This window comes from Plectropomus leopardus, chromosome 16 (genome assembly GCF_008729295.1).
Source record: "Plectropomus leopardus isolate mb chromosome 16, YSFRI_Pleo_2.0, whole genome shotgun sequence".
Lineage (NCBI taxonomy): Eukaryota > Metazoa > Chordata > Actinopteri > Perciformes > Serranidae > Plectropomus > Plectropomus leopardus.
The window spans coordinates 23,152,072-23,172,694 of NC_056478.1; the positions used below are offsets into that span (position 1 = coordinate 23,152,072).

The following is a 20,623-nucleotide window of genomic DNA, read 5'->3' on the forward strand; positions in this document are numbered from 1 at the left end:
TTAAAAAGTGCCGCTAAAGAACTGAATGTCTAATTAATTTTAATCTTAACGTATTTGGCAATAATCATCACAATTGAGTTTGGTGTTGTGTTGGCCTGTGTAATATATTAATGACAATGTGAACTGCAAAAGGGAAATTTCTTTTTATTATTTATTTCTCCACATAATACAAAGCAATTCACCAACACTTAAAATGACACAAATTCCCATCCAGATAAAAGTTTTAACTTCTAAACTGCTACAGTGTAAGAAATCACCCCTAAAACTCCAAAGACCAAGCTTGTTGAGTATCTATGTGCATCCATATTGAGTTAATGTTACATGTTAAAGCCACAACACAGAGACAGTAGAGAAAAGGAAACTGGCATCATTACTGGTCAGAACAGAGCAATCCTTTACACCATGATCTCCCTTTTAATATGTTAACTGGTCCCTTTAAATGTAACTACAGCTGAGCATTAACCAACCACCAAAACATTCATTTCATTTACATCGCACATCATCGTACCGTCCGTGTTATGATTTAAATGCCCACCTAACTTTTTTTCTTTTCCCCAGCTACACCAAGCTCACTAGGGCTCACTTATGCACAAATCACTGATGGTCCGTCAACCATCGCAAACGAACACAACACAAAAAAATTCTCACTAGTCCCAATACAGCATCTAAATAATTTCTACTAAAGTTTAATAGAAATGTTTTAAGACATTAAAGAAATCTCATAATGGAATGCAGTAATTTTGCAGGTAAGATATGGATTTGGTCTGTCAAACAGAAGGAAAGCAGAAATCATGTTAACAGCGTGATATAATAATGATATGATATCTTCATAAACTCTGTGACTCAGTGAAAGTCTTATTGAACTCTAATAACATCCCTTTAAGGACTTGGAAAAAGGAAATTCACAGATTTCAGGGAGTAAAATGCTGGTACTGTATCTAAGACTTCTTACTCTAAAAGGTTTGACAGTTTGTGCCAGTAATAAGCGGCACGTGGATCTATCTGCTCAGTACGGTGGCCAGCAGGGCCATTCGAATGTACATGCCGTTTTCTGCTTGACGGAAATACGCCGCCCTTGGGTCTGTGTCCACCTCCACACTGAGAGAAAAATACAAAGGAGAATCAAGAGAAAGTGAAACAGAGGTTTAACAAGACTTTAACTAACAAAGATTTATCAATTTCTTACAGTACACTGTTACTTTTATTTGTACTTTTATATTTCATATCTGTCTAAGTAATGTTTTAGCTTTTTTCTTTTTGATTTTCTAGCTCTTTAATTATGTTTTTAATTGCATTTAAATGTCAATTTATAATGTGTTTCTTTCCATGTCTCGATGCTTTTGATGTTTTATGTAGAGCTCTTTAAATTGCCTTGTTGCTGAAATGGAATAAACTTCCGTTCCCTTATTTCAGGGGGAGACAATACTCAAAACGTAGATTTTTTTGCTATCTAAAAAACTGCAGCTTTGAAAAATCAACTTGAAACATAGTTGACCAAGGTCAAGCACACACTTTCAGTCTCAAAGTTTTTAGCCACGTAGATGAAATGTCTTTAATGTGAAAGAAAACCCCTCAAAATTGTATGTGTGTTCATATATACTTTCATGATAAGTGCACGCTATCTGCTGACTGTGTGATATGACTGAAAGCTCCAGAAGAGCCACACAGACGGCTTGCGGTGACTTAAAAAAAAAATCTGTTTTTTCAACTGCTGGTCCAAAGTCAAGCATGAACTTTGAGGGTGTCATGATAGTCTAATATTTTAAATGCAAAGCAGATGAACTGCCTATATATTATACTGTTCTATATAATACAATCAAAATATAATCTTTTACATCTTTAAAAGGAACAAAAACACAAAATGGTAAAAGTTTTCCTTTTTGGTGCATTCAGGCGCTCATGGGAAAGTAGGATAAACAAATAACATTTGATTTGGAGACAGACCAGAAAGTTTCAGCCGACTGAACGAGGACGTATAGTAAAACTGTGCTGCCTGGGCCTTACCTGATTTCATTGACTCTGGGCAGCGGATGCATCACCACCATCTTCTTCTTGGCTACAGTCATGATGTGAGGTGTGAGGATGAACTGTCCAAAACACTGAGAAACACAAAACAGAGACACATGAGCTGACTTGCTGAAGAGGTGAAAAGTCTCCTGCTTTAACATAACAAAAAACCCATTAAACAACCCATTATCCAATCTTAAAAAATGACTTCTTTAAGCTAACAACATTTTTTTGAACACATGTTTTTAATGTAATACCAAGTGTTATATTGAGATAAATGTCAGTGTGCTATATAGTGCAGTACAAGTTATACACCCTACTGAAGCCTAACACACCCCCTTTATAAATACACACTCATTCACAGTGTAAACTGCAAGCTTCAAATTAATGGTTGTAGTATTTCAACTACTGTAGTATTTCTACAATGACTGCATGCTCTTGATTCCATTCTGCATACTGTCCACAGTGCTGACAGCTGCGTTTACGTGCCAGGGGTTGGGGGGTGAACGTGTTGCTGCTCAGTGGTTTGGAGGCGGTGTCTCAGGGTATGTGATACATGATACATTTTTCAAAGATTATCTTTTGTGTTCTCGAGGACAGAATTTCTGCATTTTGTCTGAAAAGGAAATCACTTTCTGTTGCATAAAAACATCATGAAATGGGCCAGGATCAGAAGATAGTGTAATAAAGTCACTATGCATGTAATTTACTCAGTTAAAAAAAAAAAAAAAAGGTGGATTTAAGATTACTCTTTAAAGGTTTAAATTTGACAACATTAATGAAAGTGACATTATGACTATTTTTCTCCCTTAAACTAAGGACAAAGAGGCAGCTGGTAAAATGAAACAAGAGGTCACTTACAGCTTTGTACTCCTCCTCAGATGCGAACCTCTCCTTCTGGATCCTCGTCATGTAGAGGACGTCTGTCTCAGGCAGAGCTTCCTCGATACTCTCAAACTCCTCCTGCAAAGAGTAAAAACACACAACATTTGTACTTTTTTGTCGTCACCGCATTATTCGGAATTTTTTTATGTAAAATAGAAAAACGTGATGATAGTGTCACACATTTAGTTTGTAAGATGTTTTAACACTATTTTAGTCCCCACCTGTCTGATGCCCTTTGAGGCCACGTAGCTGATGATCTCAGCCGGCATGTGGAGGTTCTTGGGAGCCACGTAGCGCAGGGTGATGCGGTACTGGGTCAGCAGTTTGGCGAGGGAATGAACTGTGCGGCCGTGCTTCAGATCTCCGACCATAGTTATCTGACAGAAACCACAAATGAAAATATGAGATATAAGGAACCAAAATTCTGGTATGGACTGAAGTGGCAGTTTGATGAAAACAATCAAACTAAAAGTTGGATGAAAGTGGATCACTACTGTCGTTTTTTGATCTAAATTGGTCCTTTACTATCCCTCAGCCAGTGGTAGAATGTAACCAAATACATTTGCTTGAATGCAGTACTTAAGTGCAGTTTTGAGGTACTTTACTTGAGCATTTCTCAAGTAAACGTTCTACTCCACAACATCACAAAGAGAGTTGTTGTACTTGCTGCTTTACTACATCTGTTTAAGACATATTTTATGTAGTTACTTTTCAAAGAATTTTTTTTTTATAAACAAACTATGATCGGTATATAACAGATTATCCATTTTTACAGACTGAACTACCAAAAGTGCATGTAATTAGTTAAAATAAGCTCCACCTTGACCAATAATAACATTAAAATTCTACATGTATGAATCAATAATCATGATCAAATAATAAGTAATATAACACAGACAGTAGCCACTTGGCATTCTGAATACTTTTGGTACTTTAAATACATTTTGTTGCTGACACCAGAATTTTCCTGATAACAGAGTACTATTATAGTGTAGTATTGATACTTTTGCTTAAGTTACTTATTCGAATTCCCCGAGTCTTATTATTCCTCCATCACACTTACCGTCATGCCGTTGACCGTCCCCAGCTCCTCTCTGATGGTGAACACGTCCAGCAGCGCCTGGGTTGGATGCTCCCCGACACCGTCTCCAGCATTGATCACAGGCTTACGGCAATGACGAGATGCATTCTGGAGATGAGGTACAAGGAGGACAAAAAATGTAATGTAAAATGTATGTTAAAAATGTGATTGAAGCTATGCGATTATAAAATACAGACCATAATAACACACACACACAGTGTTGCACTAAGTCGAGTATCTACATTTGATGTGGTGACACTTGAGCCAGTTTTATTTGCTGATGAAGACTGTGAGATGCAATAAAAGCACAGAAATACCTACGATATAGAACATCTGACTACACTTATCCACCAAAGAGCAATAACAAGTTATGTATTTATTTTAAACTGGTAAACTAAAAACTAAAATACATACACATACAGTACTTAGTCATAAAAATACTTGCTTTTTTCTGTAATACCACTTGGGGGGACCAAAGATTTTAACAACTTTTGCACACAAAAGTTTTTAAATTACACAAAATTTAACATTTAAATAAAAAGTTGTTTGGGTTCTTTTTAAAGGGCTTAAAAGTCAGATTCATTGTTGATGTCTCCAAATCCAGAGGAAGTTTTTTTGGTTCAGCTGCAGACAGTCTGTGGATGTCAGAGCTCTACCAGGCAGGGTCATATCTTGAAGAACATGAATGATATAACCAGATGAGAGTATATGAACAGATTTACAGGCATGTAACAGGACCCATAAAATCCATCGTAAAACTAACTGGAGGTCAGCAGAGGAAGTTAGGTGCAGCTGTGATCTAGCTCTTTCAACTAAGATAAAAATCTGCAACACATTTTAGTGTTCGTATTGCTTTTGTTGATGAGAAATAAGTTATATATGTTTACCTCATCAGAACTGTTAAAGCATTAGAAATCCAGCACCTATTAAAAAATACTTGATACTAGTCTTATACACAGCAGCAGCAGCAGCAGCAAGTGAAAAAGGCACATCATATGGAGCTTGACGTTTCAAAAAGGCAAAGTCAAAGCTAAACCCACCTCCACAGCTCCAGGTGTTGGGTGTCGGAGCACCAGGACATCAGCGTAGCAGCTCATGGTCTGCACAGAGTCAGCCAGAGATTCCCCTTTTTGTGTCGACGAGGTGGATTCGCTGAAGTGGACGACTGAGCCGCCCAGACGCTGCATGGCTGCTGCGAAGGAGCTGCTGGTGCGAGTGCTGACCTCGTAAAACATGGACGCCATCACTTTACCCTGGATAGTGAGGAAGAAGGAGCGAGATTTTGAGAAGGAAAGACAACCTTTAAAGTATTTTCAGGCAGGACAGCTGTGGTAGAATGTGTTCACCAAACCAAACGTGTGTGAGGACCCACCTTCAGAAGGTCCAGGCTTCGCTCCCTCTGAACCATCAAACGCAAAGTGTGGGCAACATTGAAAAGGTGCGAGATCTGGAACAAACAAAAACATTAACAAAAAAACTAAATAAGGTGCATCGAAATGTCTCAAAATATCTTTTTACATAATAGCCCTGTTATGCGTCAGTGTACCTGCTCTTTGCTGAACTGCCTGACAGACAGGATGTGCTGGCCCACCAGCGGGTGCAGCAGAGGAGATGTCTGAAAGTGGGACACCTGTCCAGCAGGTAGCTGTCCTGGTCCTGACTGAGGGGACAGCAGCCTGGACAGAGGAGGAGGGTGGCTGTAACCTTCACCAGCACCAGATGGAGGGAGTGAGACCATCTCTGCAGAGAGCAAAATGACACAATGCACATCAGTTTAATACAGAAGAACAATGTAATACAGTATTTTGACGGTTGATAAAATGAATGAGAGTGGTAACAAGGTGAAGTTTATTCTCACTTCTACAGAGATACAATTTTGCACAGTTTGTTTAATTATAGTGATTAAAAAAATGATAAAACTGGACATTTTCTAAACTGTTGTGCACTACGGGAAGCTTCTGAGCCTGTTTTGTACAAGAGACAGATGTTTATATGTAATCACATCCTCTGTTTTCTCACTGTACTGTAAAGTACCTGGTGGTAGTCCAGGATCGGAGGAGCGGTGGACACGAGGGGGCAGCAGGTAGCGGCCCTCTCCTGCTAATCGTCGGGGGCTGGGTGCCCGGGTTCGGACTGGGCCTTCCCGGGGAGGAGTAGGATGTGTGTGCTCTGGAGTCTAAGCAATAAGACATACAGTCAATACAAAGCAAACGACATCCACCCATGAGACAGCAGTGACATAGCAGTAGTTTCAAGTAATTGTTAATAATGTGGAAGTGGCCTGTTTGAGTGTCTTTGTGTGAGACCATGCTGCCACCCAAGTAAGTTTTTTTGTTGATTCTGCCAATTCATCCTTATTTCCTTTAGCTTGAGCCTTGTATGTTAGTTGTAGTTTATAAGCAAGTGTGACGCATGTGCTAGTGAGGGTAGCATCGGCACGGTCACCACCTGGAGCTCACATAAACAGAGCTGGGGTCTGGTGAAGGTGGCATTGCTGTTTGGGCTGTGATAGCCATGTGATAGCCAGCCTAGTTAGCTTAGCTAGCTAAGCTTAGCCTTGTATCTGTGATAGCTATGTAGTAGTTTAGCTTACCCTAAACGAAGCCTGGGTCTGTGGAGAGTGGTAATGTTGTCTAGGCTGTGATAAAGCCATGTGAGAGGTAAGGTAAGATGTATGTAGCAGTCGGGTTGCGTAGGAGCAGTGAGAGCTGGCATTAGGGGAGTGGCTCTGGGACACCAGAGTTCACCGCCTAGCCTCCTGGAGGTGTTGTGGGACCAACTAGGTGAAACACTGATGAAAGGAGGTTCCCACCTGATGACCCAAAGACGTGTTAGTTATCACAGCTCTCTGGCCTTTATATTTAAGCCATAATAGCTGATTAGTGACCCTAGGTTCTTCATTGAGTGCTTATCCTTTTTTAGAGCAAAAGTTTCTTGTGTTTTAGTTGAATCCTGTGAATGTAAAAAGAGAACTCAATACAGATGTGGAGATGGGGCCCCATTCAACCCTATAGAAGCTGCTCAGCGGTGCATGAAGCACAAAATAGTTTGACTTCCCTGAATAAAATGACCCTGTTTTCTTTTAAGGGCTTTTTTTTTTTAAATTGCCTTTATTGTAGTAAGCTGAAAAGTGACAGCAAAGAGGGAGCGAATAGGGATGACATGCAGCAAAAGACCACTGCCAAGGACTCAGTCGTCATGGGGCGCAGTCTACCAGGTGACTGGTGGGCCTCTATGTCAAACTGTTTAAAGCCTGGCTCTGTTTCAGGGGGGCTTGCTTAATACCTGTTCTGAATAATCAGCATACTGACTAGTTATCTGCCAAATAAAATCTGGTTTGTTTGGGTTTACAGTGCACACAACGTCTTGAGAACAGTACAATATGTTATCGACTTTACCATCGGACATTCTTTAACAGGCTCAGGAGGATGGATCGAAGCAGTGGACCAGGTCTTCACATCTTCACCATAACCTGGAGGGACCAAAACCTGAGAGAGACACAGACCCAAACAACTACAGCTTTAATGAAAAAATAAAAAAGGCTACATAAAGTGATGTTTAGTGTACCTCAACTTTTACTGACGTAGGTTGTACATGTTCAAGTATTACTAAATTTAGGCAAACATTAGGAGTTTGTTTTTGTTTGGGACTCATGTATGTCCTTTTTGGCCTACAAGATAAGTGTAAAAGGGAGATGTTATATGAATAACATGAAACTATTGATCCTGCCTTTTTTTATCTCATTTTATTACTTTGACGTTTGTTATATTACTTACTATTCTATTTTATTTTATTTTTATTTCTATTTCATTATTATATCAATTATATATTTATTACTTTAATCTAATCAATTTCTGTATTCTGGTTGATTTTTTAATTATTATTGTTATTGTCATTGTTTATTTTATTTTATTTGTGGGTGGGAGTGTGTTACTGTGTGAGGGGATGTATATTTGTGTATTGATGTGCATTTTTTATGCACAGTTGAAACTTCTACTGAAACTACTGAAAATATTGTTTAAAAAAATAATGATGCACTTCTTTATAAATATTTACCATTTCCCAGCATCTTTGTACATTCCAATAAACATAGGCAATATTTTCAAAGCTTTTAATTTGAAGTTTTATCATTCATAACTATGCTACCACAATAAATGTAGCAAACAATAAAAACTAAATAATTCTAATGATAAACACTACCATAACTCATTAACCTGTTGTTATACAGCATACAGCAGTTTTTATATTTATAAATTCATCATTTGTGCACATGAAGTAGTAACCACAAATGAATATGCATGCGTGTGACTGCTGACCTGCCCGTCGATGTAGGCCACCTCTCCTCGTAGTACCACGCGGCGGACTTTACCCTTCACTTTCAGACCCTGGAAAGGTGTCCACTTTGACTTGGTGAACTGCATGGCCTGAGGAATAACCCACTCCTGCTCCAAGTCCACCTGAAAGGCACAAACAAGTGATTAAGTCATTACATTTTTTGATAACGTATAAAGCAAGATCTCAGCGAAATAAATAGATGTGCGGGAGGGATCTCAAAAATGTGATCACAACATAAAAATGTTGTATGGTTGTGTGTATACCTCCACATAGGTGTTTTCCTGGACTGGCAGGTTGAAGATCCTGCGTGGGTTGTCGTAAAGACGTTTGATGATATCATCCAGAGTGAGACGTCCATCGCTGACGGCGGTCAGCAGCAGCGGCAGCATGGTTTCCAGGCCGGGGTAACCTGGAGGAGGAGCGTCCCCGTTTTTCTCCTCCACAGAATGGGGAGCTATCAACACAAAGCAAAATAAGTAAAACATCGCTCTCTTCTTAATATGTATAATTATTTAATCATCAGACTGGTGTCTGTCCAGTAACTGACCGTGGTCCGTGGCGAAGCAGTCTATGATGTCTAGGTTTTCCCAAAGAGCCTCCATGTCCTCATGTGTTCCCAGCATGGGTCGGACCTGCGCTCGTCCGCCGCCGATATCCAGAATGTTTTCCTCACAGAGGAAGAGGTGATGAGGTGCGACCTCACATGTGACCTGGATGCCCTTCTGCTTTGCTGCTCGGATGATCAGGATCTGGAAAAAGAAGAAGAGGTAAGAAAGAAGTTTATACTCCTGGGAACATCAGGCCTGTGAATCAGCAGTGTTTTCTTCAATACTGTTAACTATAATCTAATGTGTATATTTGTAAAGATTTTGAAAGTACCATTTAGTGTTTTAGTGTTACAGCATTATGAGGGTGTGCATTAAGCATCAAAGGTTTTTGCAAATGCTTGGCATCTTCATGCAAGAGAATAAACTTAACTTAAATTGACATAAATTACAAAATTAACACACCGATATTCTACTCTTCTTTCTGGTATTTTAGCACTGCAAATATCTCCATCATTCGTTTTCTATTAAAGTTTAAGTCTGATTTATCATTAGGGTTGCAAATAATGGTTATTTTCATTGTCAATATATATGTCAATGAATTTGTCGATTCATTGATTAGTTTGGTCTCTAAAATGACAGAAAACTGTGAAAAATGTCAATCACTGTTTCTGAAAGCCTAACGTGACATCTTCAAATGTTCAGTTGTTGTTGTTCAGCTGTTTTCAAGGAGTAAAGAAAACCAGAAAATATTTCCATTTAATTTAGATTTTTTCATCAAATTCTCAATATCTTCTCAATAGTTGACAGCTAATTGATTAATCATTGTAGCTCTATTTGTCATATGCACAACAATTACAAGAGCAGTCCTTTATTTATAATTAAACTCTTGTTCTCAGGCTTCCTCAAACAATACCACTGCAAAATGTGTAAAGAAAAAACAGTTAGAATGACAATGACATAAAACACAAAATAGTGCAGGAGGTAATGCGGTGTGTAATAATAATAATAATAATAATAATAATAATAATAATAATAATAATAATAATAATAATAATAATAATAATAATAATAATAATAATAATAAACAGAAATTTACCTCCTCCTTCTTGGCCACGTGGCAGATGTGTACTGGCCGCTGGTACAGCTGAGCCACCATGAGGATTGCAGCCACCGTCTGCTTCTCGGCATGAGCAACGATGGGCATCTGCTTGGGCCACTTCTCGAAGTGCTTCATACACAACAAGAAAGTTAGTTTAGTGTGCAGGGTGAGGACACTGGAGGCAATTTTTGTCCACTGGCCATCTGCAAGCATTAGTGCCCTAACTGTGACTAGATGCTGGTTTCAAGAAATGTCACACTGCAGAGAAAGTGAGTGAAAAGATCAAAACGCCGAAGTACAAACAAGCTTAAGGACATATTTAGCACTGTTTAAAAAAAAAAGTTTTTTCTTGAGATGAATTTAAAATAACAAAAAGGTTCAACCGCAGTGATTTGTTAAAGGAATGAAGAGTTACCTCCATCCAGAGAGAGACGTTGTCCATCTTGAGGGTGGAGTATGTATCATTCAGGTACATTTTCAGGCCGGCTGCCTGGCTTGCGATAGATGGCAGGATGGCGGCGTTATCTGAAGCAGCGCCCAAATACAAGGCGTAGTCACACCGGCAGCCCGCTTTGGCCAGCTGATGATATAATTAACACAGGATCTATTTATCAATTTTTGCATCAGTTAACTTTGGATTTAATACTTGACAAATGTCAGAGAGGGTCTCTCACTTTCAAAGAACATGTGGGTGTACCTTCTGCACCAGAGCCAGAGTGCTGGCGTCAGTGATGGCGGGGGAAGTATTGGGCATCGCACACACCATGGTCACTCCTCCTGCCAGAGCAGCTGCTGTACCAGAGGAGAAGTCCTCCTTATGTGTGGCACCGGGCTCTCGCAGGTGAACGTGCACATCGATCAGCCCTGAAGAATCAATCACAAAATGAAGATTTTTACCTTTTACCTTCCTTCAGAATCAGAAATCAGAACCAGGAATACTTTATTGTTCCCAGGGGGAAAATTGCGGTAAACCAGACAGGAAGCACAATAACATGCACACAAATCACCTAGTTTCAATAATATGCATAGAACTTTTACACTGAACATAAAGTAAGCTGGTTATTCTTATCCCTGTATACATTATTCAAACAATATCCAGGTTTTGGAAAACAAAACCGAAACCAGATACTTCAATTATCTAATAATAACCAGGATATTACAGTGCATTAAGAACACACAAAAGTGACAAAACAAGCTAACAATCGTGAAAAAAATCAATAAATTCACACCAGGAGTCTACTTTTTACTGTAAAACTTAAAAATAAAATGTCAACATCTTTTTTTAAGTTAGTATTAAAAATATGATAAAAATTATATCTAAAATTGTTATTAATACTAAGGCAAGGCAAGTTTATTTGTATAGCACGTTTTAGCAACAAAGCAATTCAAGGTGCTTCACACAGAACATTGAAATACAAAACCAGGGGGAAAGGAAACACATTTAAAACATTAGAAAAGAAGCATGTAAAAGGTGATTAAACAGCAAGTGGGAAAACAACAGATAAAACCCAAAAATATAAAAACACATATATTGAAATAAGAGTTGCAGTGCAGAGTTTTGAAGTAAAATATAAAATTTAAAAAGTAAAAAGCCTTTTAGTCAAAGCCAGCAGTGAACAGGTGAGTCTTTAACCTTGACTTAAAAGAACTCAGACTCTCAGCAGACCTGATATTTTCTGGTAGTTTGTTCCAGATATAGGGAGCATAGAAACTGAATGCTGATTCTCCATGTTTAGTTCTGACTTTTGGAACACAGAGCAGACCTGCACCAGATGACCTGAGTGGTCTTGATGGTTCATACTGGACTAGAAGGTCTTTAGCCTACTATAATATATTATTACATTCAAAACAATATTCTACCTGGGATGATGACTAGATTAGTTTATAACTGCTCTTTTTTTGTACATCTTTATTTTAAAAGACGTTAATGTATTTTTGTAGTTTCCTAGAAGACAATATTAAAAGAAAAAAAGTCTACTTTCCGTTTTGTAGCTGCAGATAAATGAGCCTCTTAAAGCATCTGCACTCATTCAATCAGTAGAGCAACACAGAAACTTACCAGGCAGACGGACCAGCGTCTGGGATGTCATGCTGTCAATGTGCGTTTTCACTGGTGGACTTCGACCAACCTGACGAAGAGCCTGAAAACCAATCAGTTCATGTTACTTAAGTTGCCACCCAATGAAAAGTTTCTGCAGTACTAAGAACTTAAAAAAAGACAAAATAATGTCTGACCTGGACAAAGAGCTTAGTGCACTTGATATCGATGATGAGCGGGACAGAGTAGTCGATGGCCATGCGTCTCGTCCGGTAGCCTTTGGTGACAAAGGAAGAGAGCCTGCGACCTCCGCTGTTCCTCATGGAGAGGTTGACGACCAGATCGAAGTGGTTCTCCTCCAAGTAGTTCATGATGCTGCGCTGCTTCTCTTTGGTGGGACACTCGCTGTCGTCCTCAAATGGCCAATCCACCGCGGTCACCTGGGATAGGAAAACAACCGGATGTATCTGATGAGATAAATTCTCCTTATCTTAATGTTTAATTGTACAACTGGTCCCCGTTAAGTGCTCAGGTTATGGGTAAAGTTACCGTTTCATGCACTCTGTAGATGATGACCTTTGTTCATTTTCCACCTCTGATGTGACACAGTTTTATTTTAAGTCTTTGAAACACGCCTGACTGAATTGATTTTTTCACATTTAAAGAAAGTTAGACATAAACAGAAGTTCGACTATCATCGTCAATATTTTTTAATGTTACATTTCAGGGTAAAGCATTAAAACACTGACAATCAAGAGTGAATCCACAGTTAAGATGAGTGCAATTCTGGGACAAAGTTGCAAAATTAAACACTCAAAAAGAAGAGTTTTTAGTCAATCCAATAAATCTTGACTACCTGAATTAACAATATGCATTTCTAATATTAATCAATGCATGTTTGAGTGATGAGGTAGTCTAAAATATTAAGTTACCTTGACTCCATGTTCTGTGTAGAAATCTGCAGTTCCCAGACTGGCGTACAGGTCATAACCCAGAGCCTCCAGAGCCTGCACAGTGGGCAGCAGCTCACTCTTATTCTGTAAACACACAAAACACAGTAAAAAAAAAAAAGGTTAAAAAAAAGTTAAAGGGTTTCACATCTGTTTAATCGCTAACTCTTGGCTTTAATAAATTAATCTGTATTAAATAGAGAGATACAGTGTGGATGTCAGCACCTTATAGCTGCCAATGGAGAGCAGGATGTTCTTTTTGGGGATCTTGAAGCCTGTGGAGAGCATGGCTTTGAGGTAAGCCTCATATCTGTTCTCCCCGAAACAGGCCACCTCGCCAGTGCTGGTCATCTCCACCCCGAGCACCACATCGGCTCCGGCCAGCCGAGAGAACGAAAACTGGGGAACCTGGAGGACATTCGATGTATGTTAAAGAAAGACGTGACACACAGTGAGGTGAAGTTTAATTAATGGACGCCTCCTCAGTAAAAGTCTCCAAAGAAGCTGCTTTACAGCCCTAACAAGAAGAAAATCATATGCAATGAGTCGGTTACCTTGACTCCTACAATCCCTTTTCCTCTCATGAGCCCTACAGGCTCTACCTCCTCCCCCACAATGGCTTGAGTTGCCAGGGCAACAAGGTCCACGCCCAGTGTCTTGGATATGAAGGGGAAGGAGCGAGACACTCGGACATTGCATTCGATCACCTTCAGCTGGTCATCCTGACAGAAAAAGCACAGCATTAGAAAACCGGTGTTAATAGCATTTTGTTGTGGATCCTCACTCTGACTTCCTCGCCTGTTTTCTTCAGAAATACTTGAAAATACAGCCACTGCATCCACTCTGTGTCTACTAAAACGCTATCAACAATGCATGTTTAGCAGGCAAATAACTTCTTCCATGATTATTTAAGTAAGATTATCTGGTAGACAAATAAGAAAGAGTTGAGGCATCTTGCCGGAGATGTTGAATTCAAATTAATTCTAAAACATTTTCGGGCAGACGGCCAGTTTCTGTGTGATGAATGTAGATCCTCCACAGATGATTCTCACCTTAGCAATCAGCTGCAAGTTGAAAGGTCCAGTGACCTGCAGCTCCTGGCCGATGGCATGGACGATCATCTTGATCCTTTCTATCGTCTTCTGATTGAGATCCTGAGGCGGTGTCACCAGTGTGGCATCACCGGAGTGAACGCCAGCGTTCTCCACGTGTTCAGAAATCGCAATGGCCATCACCACCCCGTCACAGGCTACAGCGTCCACGTCTATCTCCTGGAAAATGCAAAAATGTTACAGACATTTTGAACTATTCTCAGAAGAAGAAACTGATTTTATGAAGTTCAATTCTGACAGATCATAGTAGAGCTTAACTTTCACTACTTGAGATTTCTTTTCCTCACCTTGGCCTCCTGTATGAATTTGGAGATGACAACAGGGTGTTCTTTGGACACAGCAACAGCGTTGGTCAGGTATTTCTCAAGGTCACTGTCACTGTAGGCAACGTTCATGGCCGCTCCACTGAGAACGTAGGATGGACGAACCAGACAGGGATAACCCACAGTCTCACAAAACTTGACAGCAGACTGGAGAAATAAGAAATGGAAAATAGACATGAGGATGGAGATTTCTTACTAAATTAAAAAATACAATATGCAGAAAAAGACTCCAAACAGTAAAACAATATTATACTCGCCATAACTTTAAAATGCAGTTTTCGAAAAGTCAATGGTTTACACCAAATTTTGGTTTATACAAAGCGAGTTGTACCTCAGTGTCGGAGAGCTCTTTCCACTGCGGCTGGCTGATTCCGATGGTGTCCAGCATTCGGGAGAACTTGAACCTGTTCTCCGCACAATCAATGAACTCCGGTGAAGTTCCCAAGATGCGGCATTGCTGACGGTGCAGCGACATGGCGATGTTGTTGGGCAGCTGGCCTCCCATACAGAGGATCACTCCCTCTGGGTTTTCCCTCTCATAGATATCCATTACCACCTGACAAATGCACAGTATATGCACACTTATTATAAATAATAATTGTCAGGGGGCAAATTAAATATCACACACCTGCAAAACCCACAATGTGCAAGTGTTTTAAGTTAAGCTAAATATATGCAGTGTAACACTCCATGAACTGTGTTTGAGACAGTTTCTATCAAGTTGATCTCTGCAGCACAAAATCTCACTGTTTGTTTCTTGAGGATTTATGTGAAAATCTTACCTCAAAGGAGATCTCATCAAAGTAGAGACGGTCACACATGTCGTAGTCTGTACTGACTGTCTCGGGGTTGTAGTTCACCATGATGGTCTTATAACCCATCTGCAATAATATGAGACAATCATGTTATTACAGTAGCATTTGTTCATGTAAGCTGGCTGTCAGTTGTCATCTTATTTTCATAATCAGGTAAAAAAAAAAAAAAAAAACAACTTTTAAAAAATTTTTAATAAAGTGACCTCACCAGGCTAAATCACAAAGACAGGTATTTTAAACAGCAAGATGGAGTTGGCTAGGAAGATACTTTTGCAAATTACAAAAATATTATTTTTTTTTATCAATTAAATAAATGTAAAATGGAAATATTATTTAACATATCTGTTATAAATTATATCATTTAAAATCAACAACTTTGATCATTTCAGACATATGTTAAAACCAACATCAACAACCAGCTATATATCAAGCATGAATTTAAAAAAAAGAAAAGTTTTGTTGAAGACACCAACAATCTGCAGTGGTGTGAGATCATGCTGCACTCACCTTCCTGAGCTCTGTGATGCACCCGACTGCACACCAGTCAAACTCCACGCTGCTGCCGATGCGGTACACGCCGGAGCCGATCACCATCACGTGCTGATCGTCGAAGCTCAGGTCGTTCTCCGTGCCGTGGTAGGTCAGGTACAAGTAGTTCGTGAAGGCAGGCCATTCAGCCGCCACTGTATCGATCTGCTTCACTACAGGTAGGATGGACCAATCATGACGCAGCTTTCTCACAGCAAGCTCCGTGCTGTAGGAGGAAGATAAATAAACACCTTCAGAAATAAGGACAATCAAAAAACAGGAAGAGAAGGCAACCTGCAGATCATCAATTTTGGTATGAATAGGAGCATGCAGGGCACTATCTTGTCTCTCCAGCTCACCTCAGTACAGCTCGTGCTATCTGCTTGTCAGAGAAGCCCAGCTGCTTGGCCTTACGCATCAACTCTGGAGGCATGGCGCTCTCGTCCTAGTTAGAAAAACAATGTCAACAAAAATACCAAAGACAAGAAGAGAGGACAACTGCTGCCACTCTCCCAATGTTAGTTTCTTATCAGTTTTACCTGGTTGTACGTCTCCAGCAGCAGCTCATGGTCGGCGATGTTCTTCATCTTGTGCAGGAACCAGCGGTCGATCTTGGTGAGCTCATACAGCTGGTCCACCGTGTAGCCGACCCTGAGCGCCGACGCCAAAACAAAGATGCGCTTATCTGTAGGAGTCTGCAACTCCTGGTGAGCAGAGGGGGCAAGAGCACATGAGCACATGAGCAGATATTTTCATTGAGAACTTTAACTATTATCTTGCTTGTTCTTTGGCCAAAGAATCAACCATATACACTTGATGATGATGATGATGATGATACATTTAACACACAATACATAAATGAAGACCCAATAAAGCAGAGATGTTAAACTCAAGGCCGAATTATATTTTGCCCACGAGATAATATAAAATGTCTATTAGAGCTGGCCCACCGGTATACAGCGCATGCACCTCTAATAGTACAAATCCCAGAATGCACTGCAAGTGTGTTGGCGCATCAATCAAGACCTGCAAGCACCCCCTCCTCCTCTGTTGACATTCATGCTGTCAGCCACCTCGGGAAAATTTAAGCTATCCCTCCCAAAAAATAGCCAAATGAAAGGTTGACTTTGAAAACAGGAGCTTTCTAAACAGGTGGGAGGCAGAGTGTGTGTTCACGAATATAAAGCACAGACCTGGATGTCTTGTGTGCACCAACGTGGCTGTAACAAAAAAGGTTTCCATTGAAAATGAACTTGAAAGGCTACAGATAGAGAGAGGAGCATAAGATTTTTTTAAATCTTATTTCATTTTATTTATTGAAATAAAAATAAGAAACGATGCCAATGATGTGTCTTATATTAAAATTTTAATTTCTTATGTGTTTATAATATTAATAAGCTTGCTTGTTCCCGATTCAATGTTTAAGCAAAACTTAAGTTGGTTTCCATATGAAAAAGTTTATCATGACATATCTGGGGAGAAAGGAAAACATTTTCTATTGTAGTCAATTTTTCAATAAATATGGAGTCTGGCCCGCAACTTTGTCCCAGTTTTTAATTTTGGCCGACTGTGCATTTGAGTTTGACACTGCTGCAATAAGGCATGAACAGTGTCATCAAAATGTATTATCTACCTGACACAATGCACAGTACTTTGGTTGCCATTAGCACCATCTGATGGCCAAGTTTAAAACACCACAACAGTTGTGCCACTGCACCACAATAATTGATAATTGACCATTGAATGACTTTTAAATATTTTTTTACTGTATTTAAATTTCATTGTCAATAAAACTGAACATCAAACACTGTTGAAGATTCCCTGTCAGAGGGTTTTTCATTCTATTTGCCTTTTTCAAGAGCATCTCATTATATGCTTAAGTATTCAGATAACACTATAACTTGAGTCCAGTTTTAGTAGAAAAATGACAGTTTTTATTTGCAGTTTTGCTGTCATGTACTCCATTATTGTGTCAGCAGCAACTGGCTTCTGGTGGAAATACTGGGGGCACTTTCCATTATGAATATGAATGAATTTAAATCAAAGTTTTCAGAACTGAGCTAAACAAGTCAAACAGGGAATAGTTATCAAGTTGCAGTATGCTACATTGTCTTCTCACTTAGTGTGTGCTATGGCTCGTTCAGCATGTTTCAGAACGCATGTGTTGTGTGGTTACAGAAATGCTTTCACAATCTTTTTCTCCAAAATGCAAATCATCTTGTATTTATTTAAAGGTAGTCTATGCATGAATTGTCAGTGACTGTTTTTAAACAGTGTCTCCTACAAAACATATAGGCTTCAAAACATCCTGCCAAAGAACTACAGTTAAAAAAATCAGCCAGGTGGCTAACACTGGTGCATTTACAGAAATGTTGATTAATGTGCGTTTTCCATATAAATAACATAAAATAAATGAAATTAAAGCAAAACTCAACCCCAGATTTACTGTCCACTTGCTATTTTTGTGTTTGTTTGGCATTGTGTCTTGAACTTTCTAAGCTTCCTTTATGCTGTGTGCTGCTTATGGTCTGCCAGGTGGTTTTTATCTTTTAAAAAAAGGTCCCGACCTCACGTGTGCACACTGTGCCCAATAATGTCCCAAACACAGCAAAATAAGGAGAAAAAAAAACACACGGGCAGAGTCTCTGCTGGTAAGTATATTGCCACAAACTTCTAGTGTGTCATAAGTGATGACTGAGAGGGGTTACTTTTGTATGAGTCTATCCATTGTTGTGCTTTTTAGGAAAATCCTACATAGTACACCATGGATTGAAGGATTACAGGTATCAGCAGTGACTCATAAACGTCTGGTCACAGTTTACAAGTGGAAAAAAAAGAGATTAACCTTTTTTTCTTTTTTTTTTACCTTTTCAGAGACAGGCTTGATGGTGTGGTCAAAGCCAACACAGTTCTCATCCACCATCCTCAGAGCTTTCTGGAAGGCCTCCTCAAAACTGCGGCCAATAGCCATCACCTCACCTGCCAAAAAAAGCACCGGTGAAGATGTTGTTCTGCATTAATGCAGTTTCATAAATAGTGATACAAGGTTAAGATCTTATCAAACACTGGTTCCTCTTTCCAGCACTTCATAAAGGCAAAAACATGTTCAAAAACATTGATAAAATTCAGTTTCTCTTACCAACACTCTTCATGGAGCTACCAATCTTGGTGGAAACCCTGAGAAATTTGCTTAGATCCCAGCGAGGCACCTTCACTACACAGTAATCCAAACTGGGCTCAAAGTTTGCTGTTGTCGAGTTGGTAACAGAGTTCCTACAGAAAGTAGAATTTACAGAGTTTTTTTATATAATATAATATGTTGATTAAATGTAACATAATATATACAAGTCAATTTTAAATTAATTTCCCAGTCACAGAGGCTTGAATCAGGGCTGGCTATCCTTAAAAGTTTTTGCACACTGGAAATGTGGTACCTGAATTTGTGAATAAATACATTTTTCAAAATACTAACATACTTTTACGCAGGAAAGCTCTTGTTTTCACTTTTCAGCACTCACCTATATAGAGCTAAATTCTTAACTATACCCAGAGAGCATTGCTGTTGTTTATTGGATTTGGATTTATTTTCATATCATCTGTTATCTTTAAGCTCGAGACACGTACTTGAGTTGTGGCAGGGGAATCCCCAGGCCCAGTTTAGCCGCCACATAGGCCAAAGGATAACCCGTCGCCTTACTGGCCAGGGCGGAGCTCCGCGACAGACGGGCGTTCACCTCGATGATGTAGTACTGCAAAACATCAACATGCACAGGTCATAAAAGAATCTGTATGTGTGTTTTTATGTCTGTTCTGTTTGCATGTGTTTATTGGTAAGTATGAACAAAAAGGACCATTATTTTGTGTATTTAAACTATTGTGTTACCTGTTCAGACTCGGGGTTAAGAGCGTACTGGATGTTGCATTCTCCCACAATGCCGAGGTGCCTGATGACTTTGACCGCTGTGTTTCTCAGCATGTTGTATTCGTGGTCATTAAGGGTCTGACTGGGCGCCACCACGATGGATTCTCCGGTATGGATACCCAGAGGGTCGATATTCTCCATGTTACACACCTGAGCAAGAGGAATGAATGAAAGGTATTCCTTCAGTTTCATAATATATCTGTGCTACGTAAAATGAGCGACTCTGCATATTTTCCATTTAAACATTCTCCGTAAGAACATATTCTGCATTTGATTATGTGACAGCATGTTTCTTTGCCATAACAGGGGGTGCGGCCTTGGCACTGACATGATGAAGGTGTTTGTAGGTGTGTAAGACAATACCAGTGACATTCCAATGTTCAAGCAGTGCAGCACTACATTCAACAAAGAACATATTTTGCTTAATGTTCAACATTTTGGGGGATTTTTAAACATTCAAAACAATGTATATTCAAAACTTTTCAAAACACTCTGTTTATTCCAGAACACTTCCAGGACTTGGAAACAGTTTGTCTAATTTTAAAAACTTTCCCTGGAGTTTCCTAACTGTGACAGCCCTGTATTGTGTTGATACATAATTGCCAGATGATTGTAGCCAGGCACAATAGCTCATACAAACCAATCAACACCAAACCCAGACAAGTTCACCTCTGCACAGAGAGAGACAGTAAACTTACCGGTTCTGCCTATACTATTCTATGACCTTTAAATGTTCCCTAAACATTTTGTCAGCACTGGCCGCCTGCTCCAAACCCGATGAAAAACACTCTATTTGCATGATCAATTTATTTTTAGAGATCAGGGATTTTATATTCAAAAAAATCTAATTCCCTCCCAGCCCAGACTGTGTACAGGGTTCCCACACATTTTCATGGACATGGAAATTTTTTTATTTATTTTCTTTCCCACTTGCCTGGTGTTTTTCCAAACATTTCAGATTTGAACTATAATTAATTATT

At 39.4% G+C, this 20,623-nt stretch overlaps 1 protein-coding gene across 1 annotated transcript in view; it reads right to left on the reverse strand.

Annotated features, from left to right (window-relative positions):
- Positions 1 to 124: 124 nt before the first annotated feature.
- cad (carbamoyl-phosphate synthetase 2, aspartate transcarbamylase, and dihydroorotase) overlaps positions 125 to 20,623 on the reverse strand; it is a 30,022-nt gene continuing 9,523 nt past the window's right edge. The window contains 32 exon segments of the mRNA XM_042503035.1: positions 125 to 1,098; positions 2,005 to 2,099; positions 2,869 to 2,970; positions 3,114 to 3,269; positions 3,956 to 4,081; positions 5,014 to 5,226; positions 5,346 to 5,420; positions 5,520 to 5,713; positions 6,008 to 6,149; positions 7,372 to 7,461; positions 8,290 to 8,430; positions 8,572 to 8,762; positions 8,856 to 9,057; positions 9,953 to 10,084; positions 10,371 to 10,535; positions 10,653 to 10,819; positions 12,015 to 12,096; positions 12,191 to 12,433; positions 12,926 to 13,030; positions 13,169 to 13,351; positions 13,498 to 13,665; positions 13,996 to 14,214; positions 14,343 to 14,525; positions 14,710 to 14,934; positions 15,161 to 15,259; positions 15,701 to 15,947; positions 16,081 to 16,166; positions 16,261 to 16,425; positions 18,588 to 18,700; positions 18,861 to 18,994; positions 19,346 to 19,470; positions 19,605 to 19,793. Of these exon segments, the coding sequence (XP_042358969.1) occupies positions 999 to 1,098; positions 2,005 to 2,099; positions 2,869 to 2,970; positions 3,114 to 3,269; positions 3,956 to 4,081; positions 5,014 to 5,226; positions 5,346 to 5,420; positions 5,520 to 5,713; positions 6,008 to 6,149; positions 7,372 to 7,461; positions 8,290 to 8,430; positions 8,572 to 8,762; positions 8,856 to 9,057; positions 9,953 to 10,084; positions 10,371 to 10,535; positions 10,653 to 10,819; positions 12,015 to 12,096; positions 12,191 to 12,433; positions 12,926 to 13,030; positions 13,169 to 13,351; positions 13,498 to 13,665; positions 13,996 to 14,214; positions 14,343 to 14,525; positions 14,710 to 14,934; positions 15,161 to 15,259; positions 15,701 to 15,947; positions 16,081 to 16,166; positions 16,261 to 16,425; positions 18,588 to 18,700; positions 18,861 to 18,994; positions 19,346 to 19,470; positions 19,605 to 19,793 (4,857 nt within the window). The 3' untranslated portion in view covers positions 125 to 998.